At 43.2% G+C, this 24944-nt stretch overlaps 1 protein-coding gene across 3 annotated transcripts in view; it reads left to right on the top strand.

Annotated features, from left to right (window-relative positions):
* Window positions 1-24944, top strand: part of NEURL1 (neuralized E3 ubiquitin protein ligase 1) — a 166617-nt gene that overhangs the window by 107688 nt on the left and 33985 nt on the right. For all 3 annotated transcript variants that reach the window (XM_048505269.1, XM_048505268.1, XM_048505270.1), the window contains exon 3: window positions 278-599. In XM_048505269.1, coding sequence (XP_048361226.1) covers window positions 278-599 — 322 coding nt within the window. The remainder of the gene's footprint in view (window positions 1-277; window positions 600-24944) is intronic.

Here is a 24944-nt window from a genome sequence, read left to right as displayed (position 1 = left end):
GGTGCAATGGTTGGAATGTCAGAGTAGGGTCTGGGAAACTCAGGTTTCAGTCCCCACATGGAAGTTAGCTGGGTAATCCTTGGGCCTAATCTATCTCACAGGGTTGTTGTGAGGACAGGATGGAGGAGAGCAGAATGATGTAAGTCATTCTAGGTATTCAAAAGGAAGAAAGGCAGAGTATAAATTAGGCAAATAAAGAATAGTGCACCAATCACAAAGCTTTCCCCTTGTTCTTTACCAGATAATTCTGATTCTTTTGCTCAATTTCTCCCTTCAGATCACAAAGAAGCAGTGTTGTTGGAGCGGCGCTCTTCGCCTTGGATTTACTGCCAAGGATCCTTCCAGGATTAACCCGGAAACCTTGCCCAAATACGCGTGTCCAGATTTGGTTTCTCAAAGTGGATTCTGGGCAAAGGCCCTCCCAGAAGAGTTTGCCAATGAAGGAAATATCATAGCATTCTGGGTGGACAAAAAGGGACGTGTGTTTTATCGAGTTAATGACTCTGCTGCAATGCTGTTCTTCAGTGGGGTGAGGACCACTGAGCCACTGTGGGCTCTGATCGATGTCTATGGACTCACTCGTGGGGTGCAACTACTAGGTAGGTACATTTGTGAAAAAATGGGGGAAGCTGTTTCCTTGGATTGTTGACAGCATCCACTTCATTTCTATAGCTCACATTTTATATGAATTAGTGATTGGCTGTTGCAGAGTTGGCATCCTGATTGAGCAAAGGATTTAGATCTTGCTGTTTCTGATGATGTCACTTGCTGAAATAATATTTTAAGCATTATTTTTAGGTTTATATCCCACCTGACCCAAAGCAAGCCAGGCTCAGGGCAGCGAACAACAATAGTTTTAATACAATATAATAATAATGCAATAAAATTTAAGTTCATCAAATTAAACAACCCTTTCAATTAAAAACATTAAAAACATTAACAAATATAAAAATATCCAATAGTTAGGCAATCAACAGTTAGCATCACAGGACTCCTTAGTGGTTAGGAATAAGAAAGATGTTCCACTAGAGAACAATCTCCTGGGCCTAAAACAATATCCAGAAACTGCACCCCCCCCCACCGCACCTCCCCATGATTTTTAAGTTTTTTCTATTCTAATACTGAAGGGACGGAAGAGGAAAACAAGAAAAGCAAGAGATAAGGAACAGGAAAGAAGGGAAGGGGGAGGCCAATCTAGATCTAGATGGTAAGCTGAGGCTGCCTCAATCCTAGGCCTGACAAAACATCTCCATTTTCAGAGCTCTACAGAACTGCACCTCATCATGAAGGGCTCTAACTTCAGATGGGTGGGAGTTCCATCAGGTCTGGACTGGGGCTGAAAATGCGGTTCTGCAGATACCAGGGCCCTGGACTGCTCAGGGCTTTAAAAGTCAATACCAACACCTTGAACCTGATCCGGAATTTGACTGGTAACCAGTGCAGTTGCTGAAGCCCTGGGGATATGTGTAATCTTACATTCAAAACCATCTGATTGGATTTCATAAATGTCCTGTAAGATGTTCTTTTAGCCTCATCACGAACTTGCTGCCAGCTTCACTCTAGATGTCTCGGCTCCCGTTTCACCGTCATCTGGTATACCAGGGAACTGGGTTACAGTGGAAGCAGAGAGGCCATCATCAGGGAGCAATGCATATACGATAATCCTTTGATCTCTTCCTAGATGCCACAATCCAAAATGTTGCTAAGGACATATTATTTTGCCTGTTCTGAGATAACTGTCTTTGGAAGGGCCAAAGTGCAGGTGACATTGGAGTTGGATGACTTGCAGCACCATCCTAGGCAGAAGGCTTTAAGGTTTAACTCTACTTAGGAATGCTGGAGAGGTACTTGGAGACAATAATGAAACTCTGCCCAGTCAGCACTGAGGTGCTGCTGGTCAGTAATAAAACTGCTCAAGAGCTGAGGAGTCAGCCTGTCTGGAGGGTTACACTTCTTTGAGAGAATAGGTTTGTAGCTTGAAGGTACTACTGGATCCCGGCCTACAGTTGGAGGTCAAGATCTCCTCAGTGGAACATAGTGCCTTTTATGGGCTTTCATTGATACACCAGCTATAGTTGTTCTTTGAAAAGCACAATCTATTCTGGTGGGAAGTTCATCCTTGTAGCAAGCTTGCTCTTTGAATGTATTACATTTCTGATATGATTCACAGAAACAAACTTGTGGGGAAAAGATTGTAGTGTCTTAAAGGAGATCAACATTCTCATTTTAAAAAGTTTATTTCAAATCAGATACTTGCTTTGAAGATAGAAAGGAATTACTGCTGATAAAATTTGAATTTCAAAGGTTCAAAAGCAACTCCTTTACCTTCTTTATTTTCCTTGTCATGTGGACTGTAAATAGCCCGTTTCACTGTATTTTGAGCTGAAAGCTATCCTCCAAAGCTTTCTGCAGTCTTTTGTCCTTGCCAGTGAGCTGAATGCAGTTGGCAGAATGCAGTATGACTGATTCAGCTATGCACCTGCTGCCATTTGAATTCTAGTGCCTATTACAATGTGTTTATTATTATTATTTAGATAGGTGGCATGAAAAACAAAGGAATATGGTCGCACCTGAAAATTTAACAAACAAGGTTAGACTGATTCAGGGAAGTAAAAAGAAACATGACTTTAAGATGATCTGGAACAATTTTATAATTTATTTAATGGAATTTCAAGAGCATAGCTCATTAAAGAATTTCCTTTAATGGTTGAAGGGCCTCACATGGAAATTTTGAATAAAATATTGAATAGTTATATCAGAGGATACTTTTTAAAGAAATGAATATGTCTCAGTCATCTTAGAGGGAAGCACCCCCCACTATTCTCTTATTTTCCTGTGTGTGTGTGTGTGTGTGTGTGTGTGTGGGTGTGTGTGGGTGTGTGTGTGTGTGTTGATTTTCGTTGACAATATTATCCTTTATATTGGATATGAGGTTACTATATGGTTCTTTTGCTTGTCCTGTTGTGTAGTTCATATTTTGTTCTGTATCAGTATATATTTAAAAATTGTATTAAAAATAATAATAAAAAGAATGTGTTTGTGGAATGGGCATTAATGCTCATTTACTTATAGTATGCCTTTGGCAGACTTTGATGTTGGCAATTATCTTGAATACTCTTAATCTTGTGACCTATATATCTTGATTCTCCATTAAAGCTTAGGTGGCCATTGACATTATTAATTACCATTGGTGTACTTGTAAGCGCTCTTCACTTCCTCTTGTGTTTTGCTGCTTTTGGAGAAAGGAGACCTTTTTACTAAAATTGGATGGAATGATGGTAGTAGCAAAAGTCAGAGATCACTTTTTAAGATGATATACTAGTGTCATGCAATGTGCTTGAAAGTGCACATTCTTTTTATTCCATAGGCAATGGAAATTGTGTCAGTGTGCTCAGGGGTGAAAACATTCATAGTTATATGATTTACTGCTTCCATGAGTTACAGACTGTTTTCCACAGTGTGCAGAAGCAGCAAAAGGGGAAGTAGTGAATGACTTATGTTTTCCTTTCCCCTGTGCATCTGAGTTTTATGTGGAGGAGAGAGAGACTTGTTCTTTCTGGGAGGGCATATTTCTCCCCTTGTACGAAATCCAGAAAAGAAAGCGAAGCTTGCCCATTCTTCCTCCTGTTTTGTTCTTATTGGAACTGGTGATGTTCCATAAATAATCAAACCTCACCCTCAATTTGAAGGACACAAATGCCTAAACTGATAAACCATATGGCTCCATTTACAGGAACCTTCCTTAAATTAAGTCAAACTATTGACCCATCTCGCTCAGCACTGTATAATTTTCTGTACAACACAAATAAAATGTCTTGAGGACAAGGAAAGAAGTGTTTTGGGATGGAAATGTGTACAGCTCTTTTCCCAAGATGTCCTCAGGATGTTTTATTTCTGCTAAACTCTTTTTTTAATGACAAACTAGCAATCTTTCCCAACCAAGACATGTTGAAGATGTTTCCTGCTTGCTGTGTAGAAAGCAGAAAACATCTTTTTTTTCCTGTCCGAATTTAAAGCTCTAACTTTTGGTTTCTCCGCAGCTCAAACCTGCCATTTTCTGTTGCTCCAGGGATTCCATTTTGGGCTATGGCTACTGTTAGGGAGAGGAAAGATTTTATTAGTTTCGTTTTATATTGAGTTCCTTCAAAATTCATACTGAATGTTGTAGTTGTGTTGATATGTAGAATTCTGATCTACATCATTTTCTAGACATAATGCAGTTCATCTGGTACTACTTCAGCGAGTTTCAATTTAAAAAGACATAGTTAAAATGAAATTGGATATCAGCTGGATAATACTAGTTAGTAAAACAGATTACAAAGGATTACTTTCCCAGAACAGATAAGTCAGTACTTTCAACTGAGGCATGCAGATGCCACTAAAATATCAGAGAATGGATATTTTGTTCCATTATTTACAGGAAAAGATACATAATACTAATTGATCGTTATGTAATGTGTTTTATTTTAGATGACATTGTTCCCATTATAATACTTTAAACAAGGAAAATAAATAAAGGTTTAGAGTTCAAATGCTCTGTTTTGAGAAATTAATCTTTTCAATCTGCTTTAATATGCAGCAAATAATTCAGCAGTCTGCAAATAACTTGCTGCTCCCAACTAAACATGCTCAGTTCTCATACTGATGCAACTTTTCCAGCCCAGGAAATTCCCTTTTGGTTGTCCACATGCACGTACCACAGTCAGGCGGATTCCATGTGGGCCAAAAACAGCGGTGTGAAAACGGTGTGAAAATGATGTAAAATAGTTTTAAATGGTGTAAAAGAGTTTACACCATTTTCACACCGCTGTTTTTGGCCCAAATGGAATCCGCCTCAGTGTAGATACCAAGTAGTCCCCTGAATTGGAAATTTGGTTAACTCAACATATGAATTCTAGTTTTCCAGTGTCCTTTTCTGTAGGATATGAATTAATGAAGCAGGATTGCTTGAAAGGGGGCAAGTATTCACAGTCAGAAAAGGGCAACCTGTAGCAGGTTTAACTGGGAATATAATAATCAGCAACCTGATTACGGTACTTGGAAGACTTTTTAAGAGAGACTGTTTTTCTGGAAATGGAAGAGTGGAAGGCAAACAAGGTAAAATGCCAGCGGCAGAGCAGGACAGTAGAATTTAAAAGTAATACATGTTGATTAGCTTTTAATGAATACCTCTTCTTCTGTTTTTATCTTTGTTTTCTACCTGCTGTTTTTTAAAATCATCAGGAAGGTTGTTGAATTAATGATCAAATAGCATCTTCCTGGGGCTGTTTCAGGTTGGAGAAATGGCGTTGAGAAGGGCTTAAGCTCCTTTTCTTAGTGTATTGTAGTTGTGGCCTAAATTGGCTCCACACATGCTTGGAAAGCTTCCAGACTTGTCTGTTGAGCCAGTCCAGAGATCTATCTGTGGGGAAAGGCCCCAAGTAAGGTGGTGACTGAGAATGTGACTTGAAGATTAAGGCTGAGGTCCTAAAGACACTTTCCTGGTAGCAAGCTCCAGTGGATAACATGGGACTTACTTCACACAAGATGTTCAAGATGGCGTCCGCGTCGGTGCTCGGCAGCAGAGCACCGCAAAAACTTGGAAACTATTTTTAAAATTCCCTCCGTATTAACCTGAATTGAGGCTTCTGCCTGTTTTTAATGCATTTTACAACCTTTGGGAAGAGAGACCTGGTGCCTCACAGCCTCTTCGACCGACGGGAGAGTGCAATAATTTTAGGACTCGAAGATTCGGAGGTTCTGAGACCAAGCTAAGACCATATGACCCAGGACGACGGAATGCGGTATTTCGCCCTCCGTTCTCTTCCCGGGTCCGTTTGCTCTGTCTGTGCCTGTGTCTGCGCCGGCGTTGGTGCCCTCGCCGGGACGTGGGTGCCCGTTGTGAGACCCCCTCGGCACCCCCTCGGCACCCCCTCTCTCAGAGTCTGCAGGCTGGTGCTCGGGTCCGGAACCAGAGAGCTGACGGTTGACACGGGATCCCCCTCGCTCCGTCAGCATAGGACCGGCCGAACCGAGCGCCCCGCAGCCCCGCAGCCGGAGAGAGTTGGGGAGCCGGAGAAAAGCGGGGGGCAGCGTCCAGGACCGGAGCCAGAGGCGGAGACGGCGGCGGAGACGGCCGACGGAGCGCCCCGGCGGTGGCGACGCAGGCGACGGCGTCTCGGTGGGGCGCCCGGTATCGCTCAATCAACGCGCTGACCGATGGAGACGTGAGCAGTTGGCATGTAGGAGCCTCCCCCCGCTTCTCGGGGGTGGAGGCCGGTGCTGGGGGACCGGTGGCAGCGATTCCCCCAGTTTTTTCAACATGGCCGCCGCCAGCGGCCGCTGAGAACTGCCACGAAGCTCCTTACTCGATAACATCATTGGCTACAACAGGAGCGATACCACTCTCTGCCACAAGGTGGCAATAGAGTGCCTGACCCTGTGGCCAACTCTGGTATCACAGGAGTGGACATCTGAGCTTCCCTACCACTCCGCAGATGCAGCCTTCTATTCCACAGACACAGAGCCTCGGATACTGTTACAACATTGGGTCTAGCCCAGCCTATAAACCAGCAGAGGCCCTAACAACATACTGGGCAGTCGGACGTTCCCGGTGGAGTAGTTCGCTACACAGTGGGGAGTTACTGGAATTTGAGCATGTGGTATTTTCATTAAATTTCTCAGTACGTATATATCAGCTGTGAGAGAGCTGTTTCATTTTTCGGACATTATACATCGGCAGTGAGAGAGCTGGATGTTCTTCACTTATTGACATTATTCATTTAGGACTGATTGAGGGGGGCCAGTGGCAGTGGTCCCCGGCTATTACTTGGTTATTATTTAGATCACATTTGTCTGGTTCTTTTCTTTAGTTTCATTCCATAGCTCTCCTGTCTATACTTAGGCGGCTGACTCAGGTGGTGTGAGCCCTGGACCCGCCGCCTATGCAATAGATACTCCATCACAGGAGAACCCCCATCACTATCACCCCCACCGATCCCACTGGGAACCCAGATGATAATGAGGCCCCTCTGAAGAACAATCTCTCTTGTTTTTCCACCTAGCACCTTTCATTTGTATTTTCTCTTTTAACCTTGATTTGTTGTATCATTGATAGATTGTGTAATTACTGTTTAGATGCTAGTTGTATATAGATTGTAATTTGGATAACTCCGGAGTTGTACTAGGGGTAGTTATTGGAGTTGCTAGAGCTAGTGCTATAGCTAATTTGGCGTAAGGCCAGATTGATTTAGCCTAACCTAGCTAGCTAATTTGGGGATTAGTCAGGTTCTGGGAGGAGGGGGGGCTGGTGGAGTCATGGGGGCACAAACCTTGGGGCTAGGGATCCCCGTATTGATGGGGCGGGGTAGATACTGCGGTAGGCGGGGTTGCGATATGATAGAGAGGTACACGAGATGTAATTATGCTCGCTTCTGCCTTTCTGACCTCCGACCTTATCCCTTTGGAGAAAGCGCATGGTCGAAGTTGGGATCAGGGACACTCTGCTTCGTCTTTGGTGCTAATCAAATGCCAGGTCCATCAATAATAAGACCATGGTACTCGATTTTCTCGGAGCCCAGCAGGTGGACCTGGCATGTATCCCTGTGAATCAACGTAAACCTTGCGCGAAGGTGAGACCGGCCGCCTCTTGGGCTTAGAGTCACTCCCCCGGGTTTCGCGTGTCTCCACCGATCCACTTGAACCCAGGGCCGGGCGGTGTGGCATTGTTCATCCTGTGATTCTTATTCCCTTCAGGGCAGCCCGTCCCGGAGGTCTCCGGCATAGAGGGTGTCGGTCTGGAGTGGTTTGGCCCCGGAGAGAGGTTGGCTGTTCTCCTGGTGTACCGGGTGCGCCCTGAAGCGCATCGGGAGACAGCCTGCCCGGCTGCTGGAGGTGGTGGCTGACTGGGCGTTCGCTAAGGTTCCCCAGACTTATTGTCTTGGGGACTTCCCCAACGTCCATGCCCGGACAGCTGCCTTCATGTCACGACAGCCACGGACCTACAGGTGTCATCCATTATGGCGGCGCTTAGGCCTCTCCTTGATAAATTCTGCTGGCCCCACCCATGAGCAGGCTGGAGCACACGCTGGATTTTGGATCTTCGGGTCGGGGATAAGCTTGAGGTCGTATCCTTCTATTATTAGAGGTGCCATGGTCCGACCATTTTGCCCTGAAAGGTCCGGGTGGACCTGCCGCACCAACCCGTCTAGGCGACGAGGCTGATTTATGCCCGCCTCGCTGAGACTTTTATGGATCCACTTGGTTTCCCTGAATGCTCGGGACTCCTGGATCCTCGTACTTGCACAATTCCTCGATGAGAGCAGGTGGAGGTGATTGGAACTCCTCGACTCTCCGATGCCATCGATGTTGTTGCTCCCAGTCGTCCTCTTAAGCGCCTCTCGGCTTACGCTCCATGGTATACCGAGGAGCTACGCCACATGAAGCGAGGGCTTAGACGCCTAGAGCGGTAGTGGGTATGGAGGGAAGTCATTAATGACGAAGCTGCGCCTTGAACATCCTATAGGACAGCTTATGAAAGCCTCATGAGATGGCTGACGTAAGGGAGGCTAAGAGGACTTTCTTCTCCTCCTCTCAAGCGTCCGGCTAGCAGCTCTCGGCCAGGACAATTATTTCGTGATAATTCGGTCATTGACCTCCTTATAGGAGAGAGATCTTCAAATCCCCAATTGGATATCAGCTGGCCAGAGGCATTTACGGCGAGCTTTTTTCGCTGATAAGATCGCGTCGCTCCGCCATGACCTTCCATCCACGTTAGCTACAATTAGCGAATCTGGAGACTCTCCCTTGCCGTCTTCGGGTCCCTTTTTGTTTGACCCAGTTTTCCCTGCTCTCTGAAGCCGCTGTTGACAGAGCCTTAGCTGCTGTAATTAGACCTACTACCTGTCCTCTGGATCCGTTACGTCCGTCCTGGCTTGGTGAAAACCTGCCGGGCGGAGCTCACGAATTCCCATCTGTTGAAAGTATCATCAATGGTTCTCTTTGAGCAAGCGAACTTTCCCCGGATGGGTTGAAGCGGAGTGCAGTGGTCCACCCACTCTTAAAAAAAGACCATCGTTAGATCCAGGAGATCTGGCCAATTACCGCCCCGTTTCGAATCTTTTCGCTTTCTGGGAAGGTAATTGAGAGAGTGGTGTTGGAGCAGCTTCAAGGTTTTTTCTGGATGACGCATCGGCTTTTTGACCCCTTCCAGTCCGGCTTCCGTGCTGGGCATGGGACGGAGACTGTTCTCGCTTCGCCCGTCACAGATACTCTCCCGATATTCAGCTTGACTACAGGCGGATCGGCGCTGCTGGTGTTGTTAGATCTCACCGCGAGCGCTTTGATGTGAGTCCGCACCCACGATCTTTGGCCCACCGCCTGGCCGCCGCCGGAGTGCGGGGCACTGTCCTTCAGTGGATAACCTCATTCCTCCGGGGCCGGAATCAGCAAGTGAGGTGCGGGGAACAGGCCTCCCGGAAGTGCCCGCCCAATGCGGTGTACCCCAGGGGGGGCACTATTGTCCCCGCTGTTATTCAACATCTACATGCGACCCCTTGCTCCAGCTGGTACGGAGTTTTGGGCTGATTTTGCTATCATCCAGTACAGCTTGATGACACACAGCTCATTCTGTTGATGGAGGGGGGAGCAGCCGCCGCCCCTGCAGCTCTACAGCACTGCTTTGGAGGCGGTTGCTGGTTGCCGACAGATGCAGGTTAAAACTGAATCGCTTCGAAGACGGAGATCCCTATCTGGCTTGGTCAGTGAGGGGAGGGACTTTTCCAGCCGCCCGGTGTGGGAGGGGCCATATTGTTCCACCTCGACCCCCTGCGTTCGCAGCTCTGGGAGGTCCACCTGGATTTGTCTCTTTCAATGGGAGACCCAGGTGGCCCACTGCTACAACTCCAGGCTACTTTTCCACACACCTACGTCAGGCCCAGCGTCTGGCTCCCTTCCTCTCCAGAAGCGGATCTTAGCCTCTGTGATCCATGCAACGGTCATCTCCCAGACTTGACTTATTGTGTAACTCGCCGTACGCTGGCCTTCCCTGGCGCTTTTGATCCGCGCAACTGAAACTGGTTCACCATGCAGCAGCACGCCTTCGCTTACAGGCAGCGGTTTTCGGGAACATATCCAGCCTCTGCTGCGGCAGCTGCATTGGCTCCCCAGTAGAGTTCCGGATCATCTTCTTAAGGTGTTGGTGTTGACCTTTAAGGCTAGCCCGGCCTGGGGCCATCGTATCTTCGAGACCGCGATACCCCATATGTCCTTAGGAGGCTCCTCCGACGCAGTGCCAACTTATCGGTAACCCCCGCCTCGAAGTACGCGGTTGGTTTTTACACGGGCCAGGACCTTTATGCCCTGGCCCCTCGCCTGGTAGTGGAATCTCTCCATCCAGCTACCCCCCGGACCTTTGGTGAGTTCCGCTGGGCCTGTAAGACGGAGCTGTTCCTCATTGGCCTTTGGATGATCCAGTCAGCCAATAGTGTCCTCGACCTTGGCCTCCTAACACCTGGGCCACCAATCCATCATCAGGATTCTACGCCTCATCGTAGGGAGGGAGGGATTTTATATGATTGGAACGCTGGACGCCAACTAATTAACTTATATCTTGAATTTTAAATTAAATTTCAATCTGAGTTCTATATTTGATACTAGGAGATTTTATTTTATTGCTGCTTTTATATGTTGTTTTAAATGTTATTTAATTGTATTGTCTTATATATTGTACACCGCCCAGAGCCCTTCGGGGATGGGGCGGTATAAAAATCTAATAAAATAAATAAATAAATAAATAAATATACCTGCTTAGGAGTGTTCCCTAAATGTTGCACTCGTCTTTTCAGCATCACTCCAGTCTAGTAATCCAAGATCAGATATTTTAGCTGCTATTCAGAGTTGGCATACCCGCCATATTGAAAAATGTCCCTGAGCCACTATTATCAACGTTCCTGATCTGACTTCAGCACTGTGGCAGTTTGCTAGGAAGATTGCTTCATTTTCCAGGGGTGCAGTATTGTATGACTGATGAAATATCTTTCACCAGTTGCTTTTTACATGTAGTGGGTGCAAACCCCCACTCTGCCATGGAAGCTTGCTGGGTGATTATGGACTAATCACACACAATTGGCCTAGCTACCTCACAGGGTAGTGAGAAAAAAGAGGACAAAAGAGCCACTTTTAGTTTCCATTGGAGATAGAAGCAGGGTATAAATAAATAAATACGTTACCTGTTGAAGATATAGGGCAAGAGAGATTAAAAATAAAACCTAATTCCAAGTCTCCCTTCTGAGGTATAAGAGGGAAATTAAGAAAGTATACCTACCCTTCTTTCGATCCTCATTTTTTTTGTTTTGGCAAGTGAATGATATGTGACCACTTTCAGGGCCTGACTGTGCTGACAAAACTGTCATTCATCAAAGTCCTTTCACTAAAGATATGCTTCCGCAGACCATAGATATCTGCTCTAATGTTTTTATGATGTACTGAGTGTCTTTTCATACATCCCAGTGATAGGGATGGCTCATAGAGTCGTCTTCTGCACAGACAGTGATCCACGTGCATATTGCGTTTTTATTTGACATAACGTAGCTTTAAAAAGTATTTGTAGTTGCCAAGTATTTAATTGATACAGAAATTGGATGCTGCTTTTAAATTGTTTTAATATTTATTGTCTTATCACTGTTGTAAACCGCCCTGAGCCCTTTGGGGGAGGGCGGTATAAAAGTAGAAAAATAAATAAATAAATAAATAAATAAATAAATAAATAAATTATTTGCTAAGCTTTGTTTCTGCTAACATTCTTTGTACATTGCTAAAAGAAAATAAAACGGGTGGGTTGCTCTAAAGCCAAATGTAATTCCCTTTTTAGGGTTACTTTCAGATTTTCATTTGGTGTGAAGCAGTGAGTGTCAATGGGCCAGTTTTAAGCCTTGCTGTTAATTAACTCCGGTAATTCTGGCATTTTAATTTCTATCTGTGAATGAAGAAATTAGCAGCCCTGAGAGTGTTTATACCAGCAAACAAACAGAACTGACTGGGATGATTCCCTTCCCACTGGTGTTGTATCTCCATGTAAATAAGCCTTCAATATGAACAGATGTAGTCATAGTGTGGTCATCCTGACTGAGTCAGCTTGAGGGAGTTGCTATGTTTGGATTGATTGCATATATGTTACATTGGCTAAGTGTGCACCTGGAACCAAATGTTCCCTTGAGAGCTACTCAGGTCTTGGGGAATGTCTTTTAAGAAGTTTAAAAATTACAAATGAACACTGTAGGATAGGACTATTAGAGACAAAATAGACAAGACACTAGAAGTTCCATTTTCAGTGCTTTTTTTGTACGTATTTTGTACATATTTTTATTTATTTATTTATTTGTTCAATTTATATACCACCCTCCCCCAAGGGGCTCAGGGCGGTTTGTGCAGGGGTCCAGTTTGGAGTAGGACTGTGTTGCAGAGGGAAGGTATTAACCATCATTCTGTGTCATTTCCTCAACCTGAAATAGCCCCATAGAACAGGGGTCTTCAAACTATGGCCCTCCAGATGTTCATGGACTACAGTTCTCATCAGCCCCTGCCAGCATGGCCAAGTGGTAGGACTCATGGGAATTGCAGTCTATGAACAACTGGAGGGCCATAGTTTGAAGACCCCTGCCATAGAACTCCCAGGGGAGCAGGTGCAAAGACACTCTGTTTAACAGTCTCTCAGCATCTGAAGGCAAACTACTTCTCACACATCTCTTACCAGCAACTCTGTTCACTTTTCCTTCCCCCCAGCTCCCAATTTCTGCACTGGGTATGCCTGCTAGGGTAACTTTCATCTGATCAGACACTAAACATGAGTTGTAAGGACTTCTTACTAAAGATGTACTATTGGCAATTCAGTTTGATGGTTTCCATCCATCCATGCCATCAACCATCAACCTGAAGGGGATAAAAATGTCCTGTCCCTTCAATAGAGGCTTCATGCATACCCTGTTTCTCCGAAAATAAGACATCCCCTGAGAAGTAAGTAGTAGAGGTTTTGCTGAAGTGCTAAATATAAAACATCCCCTGAAAGTAAGACATAGCAAAGTTTTTGTTTGGAAGCATGCCCATTGAACAGAACACCAGAGCATGGAGCTGTGGAGCGGAAAAATAAGACATCCCCTGAAAATAAAACATAGCGCATCTTTGGGAGCAAAAATTAATATAAGACTCTGTCTTATTTTTGGAGAAACACGGTAGAAATGGACAGTTGAAGTTTTGCTTGGCATAAAGGTAAATAACATCACCTGGTAAATAATCTAACTGAACTTCTATTAAATAAAAATAGGACATTTTCTCCTCTAGGTTGTTGCAATCCTAGCTTATCAGGTCCACCTTCTACAGTAGGTTGCACTTCCCACTTAAAGTAACTGGAAGAACGCTCCAAGGAGAATATTCTCTTTTGTTTTGGAATGGTGAGTGTGTCACTGGGACTCATGTTGCAAAAATATGTTTAAAAGCACATTCAGAGATGCAAAATTGCTCTGTTTAGCTCAAAGAATTCTAAATGCAAGTGATCATTTAAAATGTCAGCCTTAGTAGCAATGGTGTTTTTAATCACTCTAGTATTAACAACTGGCAAGGGATAGTCAAAACAGTTTCTTATACCTCTTCAAAAATGCTTTCATTTCTGCAAATGCCATATGATCAAACCCCAAGGATTTTGGGTAAGTGGGTGGGTTGTGATATGTTTAGTTCTTTTACATCTTCTCCCACTGTCAAAAGTAGCCAAGTACAACAGGGGTTGGATGGCAAGATGGACAGATTCTACTCAGACCACACTATATTGCAACTTAAGCTGATTAAAGCATGGATAATATCTCCCCACACAGAGTGCTGCAGTCATGCACTACGCAGTCCAAAGATGCTAGCCTCCAAGTGGGACCTGAAGATCCCCTGGAATTATAGCTCATCTTCAGACTATAGAGATTGGATCCTCTCGAGAAAATGGTTGCTTTGAAGGGTGGACTCTATGTACCCCACTGAGGTCCCTGTCCTCCCCAGACTGTGACCCCAAACCTCTAGAACTTTCCCATCCTGGACCTGGCAACCCTAGCTAACACAGAGGCAAGATGTAGATTGTTCTGGTCCCTCTAGATCAGTGGTGGCGAACCTTTGGCACTCCAGATGTTATGGACTACAATTCCCATCAGCCCCTGCCAGCATGGCCAATTGATCATGCTGGCAGGGGCTGATGGGAACTGTAGTCCATAACATCTGGAGTGCCAAAGGTTCGCCACCACGGCTCTAAGTGGTTTCTTTGCACTTTCTTTTCAGAGTAGTGGTTCGTACCTTTGTGGTCGTTTCCCCACTTACCATCGATCACCCTTTGCTGCGCGCTATTCTCAGTGCACGTCATTTTTGGTGCGCTCCTGGGCTTCCCCACGACCCCACGACTTGGCGAGAGTAGCGCGCAGCAGATGGTAAGTGGGGAAACAACCTGTAGTTGTCAGAACCTGCATGCTTTCTTCTGTATGATGGTTTTTTATGTGCTTATTTTTGGCTAAAGCAAAGTTACAGCTGTTCCTACACTCTTACGGTCACTTCTTTTATGGTTATGCATTCATAAGTTCACAAGCAAATATTTCATCCAGATCATAGAAAGACTGCAGGTAATTTCGCATTCAGTGAATCTTTGTTGTCCTTTACCTTAGGCCTAAGCACAGTTGCTTAACAGCATATTTGACTCATCTCTCTCTGACCTCCCTCCACCAATGATTGCTCCTTCTTTGTGGAACAGCCTTCTAGATTTGTGGAAACTTTGATATAGTTCTGGAAGCACTGCAAGGCTGATATTTTAATGAGGCAGTGGGGATTTAACAGTGGTGTGTCTTTATTATTTATATTTTATGTGGAACTGTATTGGTTTTAATGATTTTAGTTTTTGTAGGCCATTTTGGATCCATATGCAGAAATGCAGGATATAATTATGTAAGCAAATAACAGAATACACCAGATATTTTCTTGTGACCACAGTGCCCTTTTACAAGGCAGCAAATGTTTCATATAGTCAGCGGTCAGTTCTTTAGATTCCTTTCAGGCTGTTTGAAATCAACATTCATTTCTTTATTAGCAAAATTAAAGTCTTCAGTGTCTTTGAGGAGACAGTCTTCAGTTACATGGCACATCTGTGTCCCATTCTGGATACTTCCACAGCTCATGATTCTGCAACTGTTGTTTACATAGATCCTATTAGCTCATCCTCTAGAGTGGTCTCCCCAAATAATGGATATCTTGGAAATATTTATCCCAGTGGTAAAAAGCTCTTTGCTGTCACCTCTTGGGGAAATAAAATTTGATTTATTAGCATCTTTATGTTGGGCTTTGGTGGAAGAGTATTTCTCCCCTTACGATTTGTACTGCTACTTATTATCGCCACCTGTTAGGTGCTAACAGGAAGTGTAATTCCTGGGGATAACCTCTCTCTCTTGCTACCTACCAGTTCCTCTTTGTATGCTCTCAACTTCTCTGTTAATAGTTATAATGTCATTCATTGCTGCAACAATTGTTAGTGAAGTAAATGGTGCATACCACCATTCAGTGCATACACCATTAGTCTGAAAAAGGGGAGGTCCTTCTTTTAGTGATTTTGAAATTGGCTTGGGACCTGACTACCTGATACATTATTTTCAGGTTTATGTTTTCAGGTTTACCCTGGGGACTGTTAAGTAGATATGCACTGAGAGTTCCCAAGTAAATCTTAGATTTCCAGCATGCAGGACCCCCGTTTCTAGATTCAAGTGAATTAACTCTCCCTCCCCCCCCCCATCCCACTTTCTCCACATAAAGAACCCCAGGCAGCTGCTATTTGCCCTGCTTGGGAAACTTACATGTAACCCCAAAGTGGGAAGACTTAAACTTCTTCCCACATGCAAGTGTCCTGCTCCCAATTAGAATCCTAACTGCCTGTGATTCAGGCTTCACTCAGCAACTCCCAGCCCTGAGTCTGTTGTTCCCCCTGAGCAAGGAGCATATAAAAAGGAGTGGTAAAAAAAACACCCACTCACCTCATCCCAGAATGAAAATTCTTGGTAACAAAAATTGTATTTTGTATGAACTCAGATGTTTTCCAGGTTCATGCTGAGAATCAATTCTCTCTGGTGCAGCTATGAAAATTGAATTTCTCTACTTTCTGTGGGTGTTTGATTATTTATTGGTACCCCTCTTAGAGACCTTGAAACTAAAGGAGCATGAGTCAGACATTTACTGGATGCTGTTTTCTTAGGAAGAGGAATTACTCCACAGTCTGCAAATTTAATATCCTTTCTGTGACTCTATGATCACTCTAGCCAGTCTGCTGCAAACAATATCATTTGCCCTTTTGCTTGTGGGTGGTCCAACTGAGAAACAGTGCTATGCAAGACCATTTTATAGTAATCCAGTTTTAGTACAGAATCCTCAGCAATGTATCAAGATGATTCTGAAAATCCTACTATTCAAGAATTAAATCTGCAGATGCTAAGAAATCACAGTTGAGAAGAGCAAAAAACTTGAAAGTTTCACAGAACCATCCTAAGCAGTCATATCCTTCTAAGAACACTGACTTCAGTGGACCTTGAAAAGTTTGACTCTGTTTAGGAATGCATAATTAGTGGTTTACATTAGGAGTTTGGAATTTATAGCTGAGTGCATGATAGTAATCACATTAGGAATTTTTTAAAAAGTTAATGTGCTTGCTTAGGAGATTTAATTAAATCTTCTGCTGCCATCTGTGAGGACCCCATTCTCCTCCTACAGCTGAGACAGTAGGGTCCCCCTCTTATTGTTGACTCAGTTGTTTTAATAGGCACACCCTTTTTCAGTCTAAGTGTCAGGAGATCTGAATTTTGGGAGTCCCATAAGGCATCTGAGTTGAGCCATGACACCTCCTCATGTCTTTCTTCAGGGTCTTCAGGGTCCCCTCTCTCCAGGAATAGCAGTTTGTGGGCTTCAGTGAGAGGAGCATGGTGAGAAAGGCCTATTCTGCTGAAAGAATATTTCTTTTGGATTCAAAATAGTGCCTCTATAGAACCATCATGGTAGGCATGTCAGTACTTCTAAAAACACCACTCTCTGTATCAGGAGAGTTCCTGTTACCATCTCACCTTGATGACAAGGATGTAATAGCTGAGATCCTCGAAATGGGATGCTGATGTCACACAGCACCTGACACTATTAGTCAACACTGTGCAGTAGATGCAGATTCACAGGACAGCTATTATTGGTCCTATATCAGCAGTGTCCTCCTCTTGGCTTCTAGATCACTCTACTAGATCTACTCTAGATCACTGTATGATTCTCCAACACCCCACTAAGAAATATAAATCTAAAAATCTGTGATCCTTTCTGCTGGACCATTATAAGGGGATGCAGGACCATCTTGGGGATGTTTTTTTAAAAAAGCATTTGCTCTTTTTTTGTCAGGATAGCATGGACAAATAAAGCGTTTGAAGAGATAGCAGGTTTTTTCTCCCACTCACCATTTTCTGCTGCCCACTATTTGCTGAAGTTTTCCAGGGGTGTTTTCTCAGCTGGCATTGTACCTGCTCACCTTTTCAGTAATTAAAGTACATGAATCAACTCAGTTTTTCCTGCCAATTATGGCAGTGTTTCGTTTGTTTTTCAAAAAAATTCAGTGAGATATCTTCGAAGCTACAAAGACTCGATATGAAAATGGATTCTGTGAGGCCTGATGATATAATTTGTTATATCTCCTGGTCTAAGACTGTATAAATAAATTGAAATTGACCATAGATTGTCCTGTGATATCCTGATGACCTAATACCAGGCACTACCTTTTCCCCTTCCCATAATGGTAGTTACTAGGTCTGTAATATGTGGATTAATGCCTCTATTGTAGGAAAGCCTTCCTGCATGAATGGCTGACTGTATTTAATGAGGTCTAGGAGTCCCTTTCTGAATATATTTGTAAATGCTTGGCAAATATACTAGAAGAAAAGACAGTCTGAATTTTATTCCTTCCCATTTGTCCCTTTCAATTTGAATGTGAGAATTACTGCCTGGGTAGGAAAAGAGCTTATGATTCATCTTGTCAAGACTATCTTAGGTATATATGAAGTGATTTCTAATGACATTATTACTTTCTTGGCTGTGGCATGATAAGCTATAGGATATGACAGAAGAGCAGGAAGATAGTTGAATACTGCACAGTGTTTGTGCCAGTAGAGATATTATTTAACCTGAACACCAGTCAGTCCCTCTCTGACATGAGTATCTATACTAGTGAATGTGCTGGATTTTCATTGCAGAGGATTTCATGGAAAATAAATTGTTATACTGAATCAATCCATCACCCCATCAAAGTCAATATTGTCAATATTGTCCATGCAGATTGGCAGTGGCTCTCTATGGTCTCAGACGTAAGTATTTCTATTAGTACTGCAATGGATTATTAGAGTAAATAATGTTGCAAGTGAGTTGTTTCATAGAACTTTACTAGATAACAAAATAACGTCCCACTAAATATAGGAATAGCAAACTCCAGCTATGCCAGTGCTCACTTTATGTGTTCCTGTGTGTCTGCCTCTGCTCTTTTGCTGGAAGAAGAAAGCAGAGGGGTCTTTCCAGAAGCACATGTGATTCCTGTCATGTGATTTCAACAGTTAACTCTTGCTTGACTGAATGAAGCAGGCAATTGTAGAATCCTAACAATTTCCCAAATCCTAACAATTTCACATCTGATCCTTCCCAGGAGATGCTGGGATTGAACTTTGGACCTTCTGTGTGGCAAACAAGGGCTCATGTACTGAGCACCTTTCTTGCTTCCATCCTTCTTCTTCCCATTTCAATATGACCAACTTTATTTGGCACAGAGTTTCACAATAGGGTTGTCAAAGGGGGCCGGAATCCCCTGCTCTGGGATCCCTACCCCCAGCACTGGTCAACAGGCTGGTGGAGAAACTTATCAGTGGCATACTGATATCTGTGCTTCTCCTGCTGATGATGCAGTGACATCATTTGTGATGTGGGGATACTGTGGTATTTGAGCAAAGACTTTGCAGTAAAAACAGCCTCTATCATAGGCTGTTTCTGCACCGGGGGTGGGGGTGTGGGGTGTGAACAGCGCCCCAGGGATGGGAAAAAACAGTCCCTGGGGCACTGTTGGCACAGAAGGCGCTGCTGCTCCCCCCAAGCGGTGCAAAGACACTGCTTTGAAACCTTGCTCAGGTTTTGAAAAGCAGCGTGGTACGAACCGCTTGGGAACTCTCAATGGCTATCATGCAAAGGCAGTAAAACACTCGATTCTGCCACAGTTAATGAGCTAAAGTGTGTATAGTCTCCTGGTAGATCTTACTGCTGTAGGGCAATACTGAAATGAGAACAAATGTATTATAAGTAATGAAGAAGATTTCTGTTTTCACTGGTAAAATATGAGAGGGTACGTGAGGTGTCTTGATAGTGTTGTCCTCCCCCTTTGAGCATATATTTAGAAACCTGACCTCAGGGTGAAACTATATTAAATGGATTACTGGATTTATGCCAGTAAATCCATGATCCCCTTCTGCTTTGCTTCATTTTTGTTTTTGTTTTGAGTGCACAGCAAATGTGATTGCTGCAGCGTTATGGCAGGTGGGGTTGCTTTTAAGCAGGCTGCTACCTGATGAAGACTAACCTCCAATCTGATTTTCATGCAAGGAAAAAATAGGGGGATCCAATTTTTCTTCAACCAGTGGGAAAGCAGCACAGGGGTGTGATTCTGATTGCAAAAACTGTCTGTGAGAATAGGGTTGAATGCCCCATCCCAAGTGCGACTGCTGTGTTCAGATTTGCATCCTAGTCACTCAGCATTGGATAACATTTGGTCCAATGAATTAGTATATTTTGGCACCTGCAGGGTTTACTAGGCTCTGCTTTCATTGTAGATGAAGTAGTGAGGGTAGGTCAGTGGAAAGAGTCACTGTCATCTGTTGAGAGACACACTTCAAGAGGATATATAGGTGGCAGTGTTGATCTGGGAGGAAAAGCAGTATAGTGTCGCTTGATGTCATCAGATCTTTGAAGCTAAGTAAGGTCAGTATTTGGATAGGAGACCTCCAAGGGAGACTGCCCAGGGGTCTGCAACCTGCGGCTCTCCAGTTGGCCATGCTGGCAGGGGCTGATGGGATTTGTAGTCCATGAAGATCTGGAGAGCCACAGATTGCAGACCCCTGGCCCAGAGGAAGGCAAGAGCATACCACCTTGATGAGGTTGCCATAAGTAGCTTGTTAATTAGATGGCACTTATGAGATATTGAACCACATGTATAATTATCGCAGGTTTGCTTGGACATTTAAAAAACATTTCAGACATGATTTGTTTAAATGTTTTTAAATTCTGAATAAATCTCCACAATAGAAAGAACAGCGTGCTGTGCAAGATCTTCCAATTCAAATGCAAACAGAATAGTTTATTTACCACATATTTTTGTTACCATGTGTGCTTTTCTTCTGGAAACTAGTAGCTTTTCCTAGTTGCAGGATAATCCATAGTGATGGATTAAATCAGTCGATTGCTGTTCTATGTGAATAAAGTCATGTTGCTTCCAGATAAACGACTGTTGATGCCATATGTGCTATAAATTTGACTAGAAAGTCATTCAACATCATCATGACTTTTTGCTCTCTGTTGCCCCATGAAGGCTTATTAAATCAGCCTCAGCCTTTGCAGGGACATTTTAGGAGCTGTGTCTATATTGCGAAATGGCCTTCCTGACAATACCATGAACCATACATTCTGTTGGACTTCTGCGAGATTTATAGGGATGAGATAGACCTGTAACAGTGGACTGGATTATGTTCCTAGAGGCAGTAATAGTTGGCTGACTTGCTATATGTTTGTTTGATTTTGAGCTGTTCCTCTGTATGTGTATATTTGAAATTTTATTGTACTTTGCTTTGAGTCCCTGGTGGGAGAAAGTTTGCTTTGGAATGCCTTACATAGATACAAGCTAGACCCCTCAATATAGTTGCATCTTTTCATTTAAAAATGGTATGTGAAAAAAAGGTCTTAATTGTCCTCAAAGTTGGTGCTGATCTACAAAGTATGAAGAAGCCTAAAGTAGCCTCCATTTAAGCAGGAAGATGCAGTTGCTTGGGTATGCAACAGACAAGGGTTATAATTATACCTTATAATTAAGCATTTATTTTGACAGGGAGAAAAAAGTAGGTCTTGTAAACTCCTGTTGTTGTCCATGCTTAATGTACGTCACAGACCAGGAAAGGGATTTGGGCGTCTTAGTTGATAGTTCCATGGGAATGTCAACTCAATGCATGGCAGCTGTGAAAAAGGCAAACTCTATGCTGGGGATAATTAGGAAAGGAATTGATAATAAAACTGCAAAGATTGTCATCCCCTTATATAAAATAGTGGTGTGACTGCACTTGGAGTACTGTGTTCAGTTCTGGTCGCCACATCTCAAAAAGGATGTCGAAGAGATAGAAAAAGTGTAGAGAAGGGCAATGAGGATAATTGAGGGACTGGAGCACCTTCCTTATGAGGAGAGGCTGCAGCATTTGGGAATCTTTAGTTTGGAGAGGAGATGTCTGAGTGGGGATATGATTGAAGTCTATAAAATTATGCATGGGGTAGAAAATGTTGACAGAGATAAATTTTTCTCTTTCTCACGATACTAGAATCAGGGGGCATACATTGAAAATGCTGGGGGGAAGAATAAGGACTAATAAAAGGAAACACTTCTTCATGCAACATGTGATTGGTGTTTGGAATATGCTGCCACAGGAGGTGGTGATGGCCACTAATCTGGATAGCTTTAAAAAGGGCTTGGACAGATTTATGGAGGAGAAGTCGATCTATGGCTACCAATCTTGATCTGCTTTGATCTGAGATTGCATATGTCTTAGCAGACCAGCAGCAGCAGAAGGCTTTCACATCCTGCATGTGAGCTCCCAAAGGCACCTGGTGGGCCACTGCAAGTAGCAGAGTGCTGGACTAGATGACTCTGGTCTGATCCAGCAGACTCTTTCTTATGTTCTTACGTACGTAGAGTCTATGGAGAGAAAGAAGGTTGTAAGTTTCAGTATCAATAAATCTGTAGAATGGCTGGGATTGCGCTCAACCAGTGGTGTAGCTGCAACGGGAACATCGGTGCCGCCATTGCAGTCAGGTGGGTGGAGGCGTGCCGGGGGCATTTCGGGGGTGGAGTGGGGCGTGTTGTGGCGGGAGCATGCGTGCGGGCAGTTCATGCCCTGGGCACAGTTCCCTTTCCCTTCACTCAACTTTTTGAGAAAGTGATTTAAGAGAAAGATCCAAGCTGGCTGCTATATTAGAACAGCTATTGATGTTAAAACTACTCTCATCTTATGCCTTGGTAGCTCCTGCTTCAAGGTCACAAGGATTTCTTATAGGTCATTTCATTCTAGGGCTGTACAAAAATTGGGAAAATCTGGATTCTAGTATAGTGAACCCCAAAATGTTATTGGACCCCAAAATTATTCCCAAATTCCCATGCTGGTATGAGATTTTTCAGGGTTTTTTTGGGAGAGGATCCAAAAACCTTGGCCCAATTTTAGCTTATTTATTTCTGGTGCTTTCTGGTGCTATCTTAATAATTGCACCCCTGACAACAAGCACTTCCTAAATTTCCCCAGATTCTCTTTTTAAATCCACTCCCTTCCTGCCAATGCTTGTTTTCTTTCTTTCTTTTATTCTCTCAATGCCTAATAAAGGTTGTTGTGGTTGTTGTTGTTGTGGTTGTTATTATTAACCTACCCCCCTTCGGCATGGATTTAAAGGGAGAATCTGAGGTCCCCCATTTTAACATTGAAAGGGATGCTGTTTCAGGGTGGGGGAGAATCCACCCCAAAATAGCATCACTTTCAATGTTGTTTAAACTGGGGACCCCATATTTTCCCTTTAAGGTGGATTTAAAAGGAGAATGTGGGCTCCCTAGTTTAAACACCATTGAAAATGATTGTGTTTGGGGGTGGATTCCAGCATCACTTGTTTAAACTAGGGATCCCAGATTCTCCTTTTAAATCCACCTTAAAGGGAGAATCTGGGGTCCCCAGTTTAAATAACATTGAAAGTGATGCTGTTTCCCCCAATTGGGGGGACTGGATGCAACCCCATAAAATGTTTTCATAGCAGTAATAAAACATTTTGAAAATGTTTTCCAAAAATTATTTTTGCTGTGTGGCATGGCCCATTGCTGTGTTCAGATTTGTTAGTTGGGGGATGTTCTATAATCTGATGGTGACTTTGAAACGACCTGGTGGAAAAAATCATTGTTTGGTCACGGTGGGGGAGGGTGGCCCCCCATGGGGGGGGCATCAAACTCAGGTTTTGCCCAGGGTTCCAGTTTGCCTTGGTACGCCTCTGGGTGAAGGAAAAGTGTGCGAAGCAGTGTGAGAGAGTGGGCGGATAAGACTAGGCAGGCAGGCTGCAGGTGGAAGGAAGAGATCCGGGGCAAATCTGTCCCACTCTGACAACGAAGCAAAATTAAAATTGTGCTTTAAGTGGATTTGCTTTCTGCAGAGAGAGTGGAAAGTGGGAGCGGGGCTGGAGAAAATACACCCATACAAGAAATCTTGCCTCAGTGGACATTTGCCTCCACCACGCAGCAAACACGTGCATAATCGTCTTAGGAATACTTTTCACAATCCTATTGTCTGATTCAGAACATTTTCCTCCCACATTGTCATGAATATTAAGACTGCCTTAAGGCTCACACATTTTTATTGAGAAGGTTGGTGCCCAGATTTAAGGGGAAAAATAGCCTGAATAAGGCAGCCATGATAAAGGAAATGGTTGTGTACATTCTCAAGTAAGCAGCTGGTTCTTACAAAATGTCATGGAGAAGATTACTGCCTTTTTTGTCCATCTTTTGCCTGGCCACTGTTGGAAACAAAATGCTAGACAGACCCTTCAACAGCCTTGTCCTTCTGTTCATACATTATTTCATGTACTTGATTTCATTTGGAACAAAGTATCATCTGTTGTTGAGAACTGTTGCCAAGAATGTTTAAGTACTGGTAAATGTGAAGGACAAGTTAGTAGATTTCTCTTTTGTATGACACAGATCTACCTGCTAATAGGAGAATAGTGAAGAAATCACATAGAGTATAGCATTGACAGCATGGCTGATTTACCCATATTTCTTCTATCGTATTTTTCCATTATTTTTCTGGCAGATGTTACAAAAACAACAATAACAAACCAACTGACATATTATTATTTAACAACTAGTCCATTTGGGAGTCAAGAAGGGAAGACCATAACCCGTTCTTCCTCTACCTTTTTAGAAACTGAATTTACAACTGCGTAAGTAACCCTAAAAATAGAATCATGCTAACATGGCTCATTCTTGTGAAAGAGTATTAAGAGCTTTTTTATTTATTACAAAGTGGTTTACAGTGTAAATAAATTAACGCATTCTAAGTCACTTTCCTGGCTGCCAGATGGACTGCATGCAGAGGATGTTTATAGAGACAGTAAATAATTTCTTTGCATAATACAAATATGATGTTTGTAGAAAACAAAGAATGATGGCAGAATGTTTATGCTATTCCTAAAAAAACTTGATTTTTCCAGCACATGAGAACAAAAACAAATGGTATTTCAACCATTTTATTGACTTAATGAAAGTTCTTTCCTGAGGGTAGTACTTATGCTTACAGATCCCCTGACTTCATGCAGTTTGATGTAGTTCTTTTCTTGTGGTACAGAGTATTACCACGGTTTGCAGTGGAACAAAGGAGTTATTTTTAGATATTATATTGAAAAGTTGAAGAATAATGTTGCAAAGATTAATAATTTAAGAGTTTGGAGGCAAGTATGAGTTTCTGTATTTTAAATCCAATCTTGTGTGTCCTCCATCTTGCTTAAATCCCATTAAAATCAATGAAATAATTTTCAGTTGCTTGAGTCTAGTATGGAACTTCCTTACATATGGAGAATGTCATCCACAGTAGAAACTCTGATCTGAAATGCCAGCTACC

This window comes from Sphaerodactylus townsendi, linkage group LG08 (assembly GCF_021028975.2).
Source record: "Sphaerodactylus townsendi isolate TG3544 linkage group LG08, MPM_Stown_v2.3, whole genome shotgun sequence".
Taxonomy (NCBI): Eukaryota; Metazoa; Chordata; class Lepidosauria; order Squamata; family Sphaerodactylidae; genus Sphaerodactylus; species Sphaerodactylus townsendi.
The sequence above is the reverse complement of the archived record's forward strand: the minus strand, read 5'-3'. Positions and strand labels throughout refer to the sequence as shown.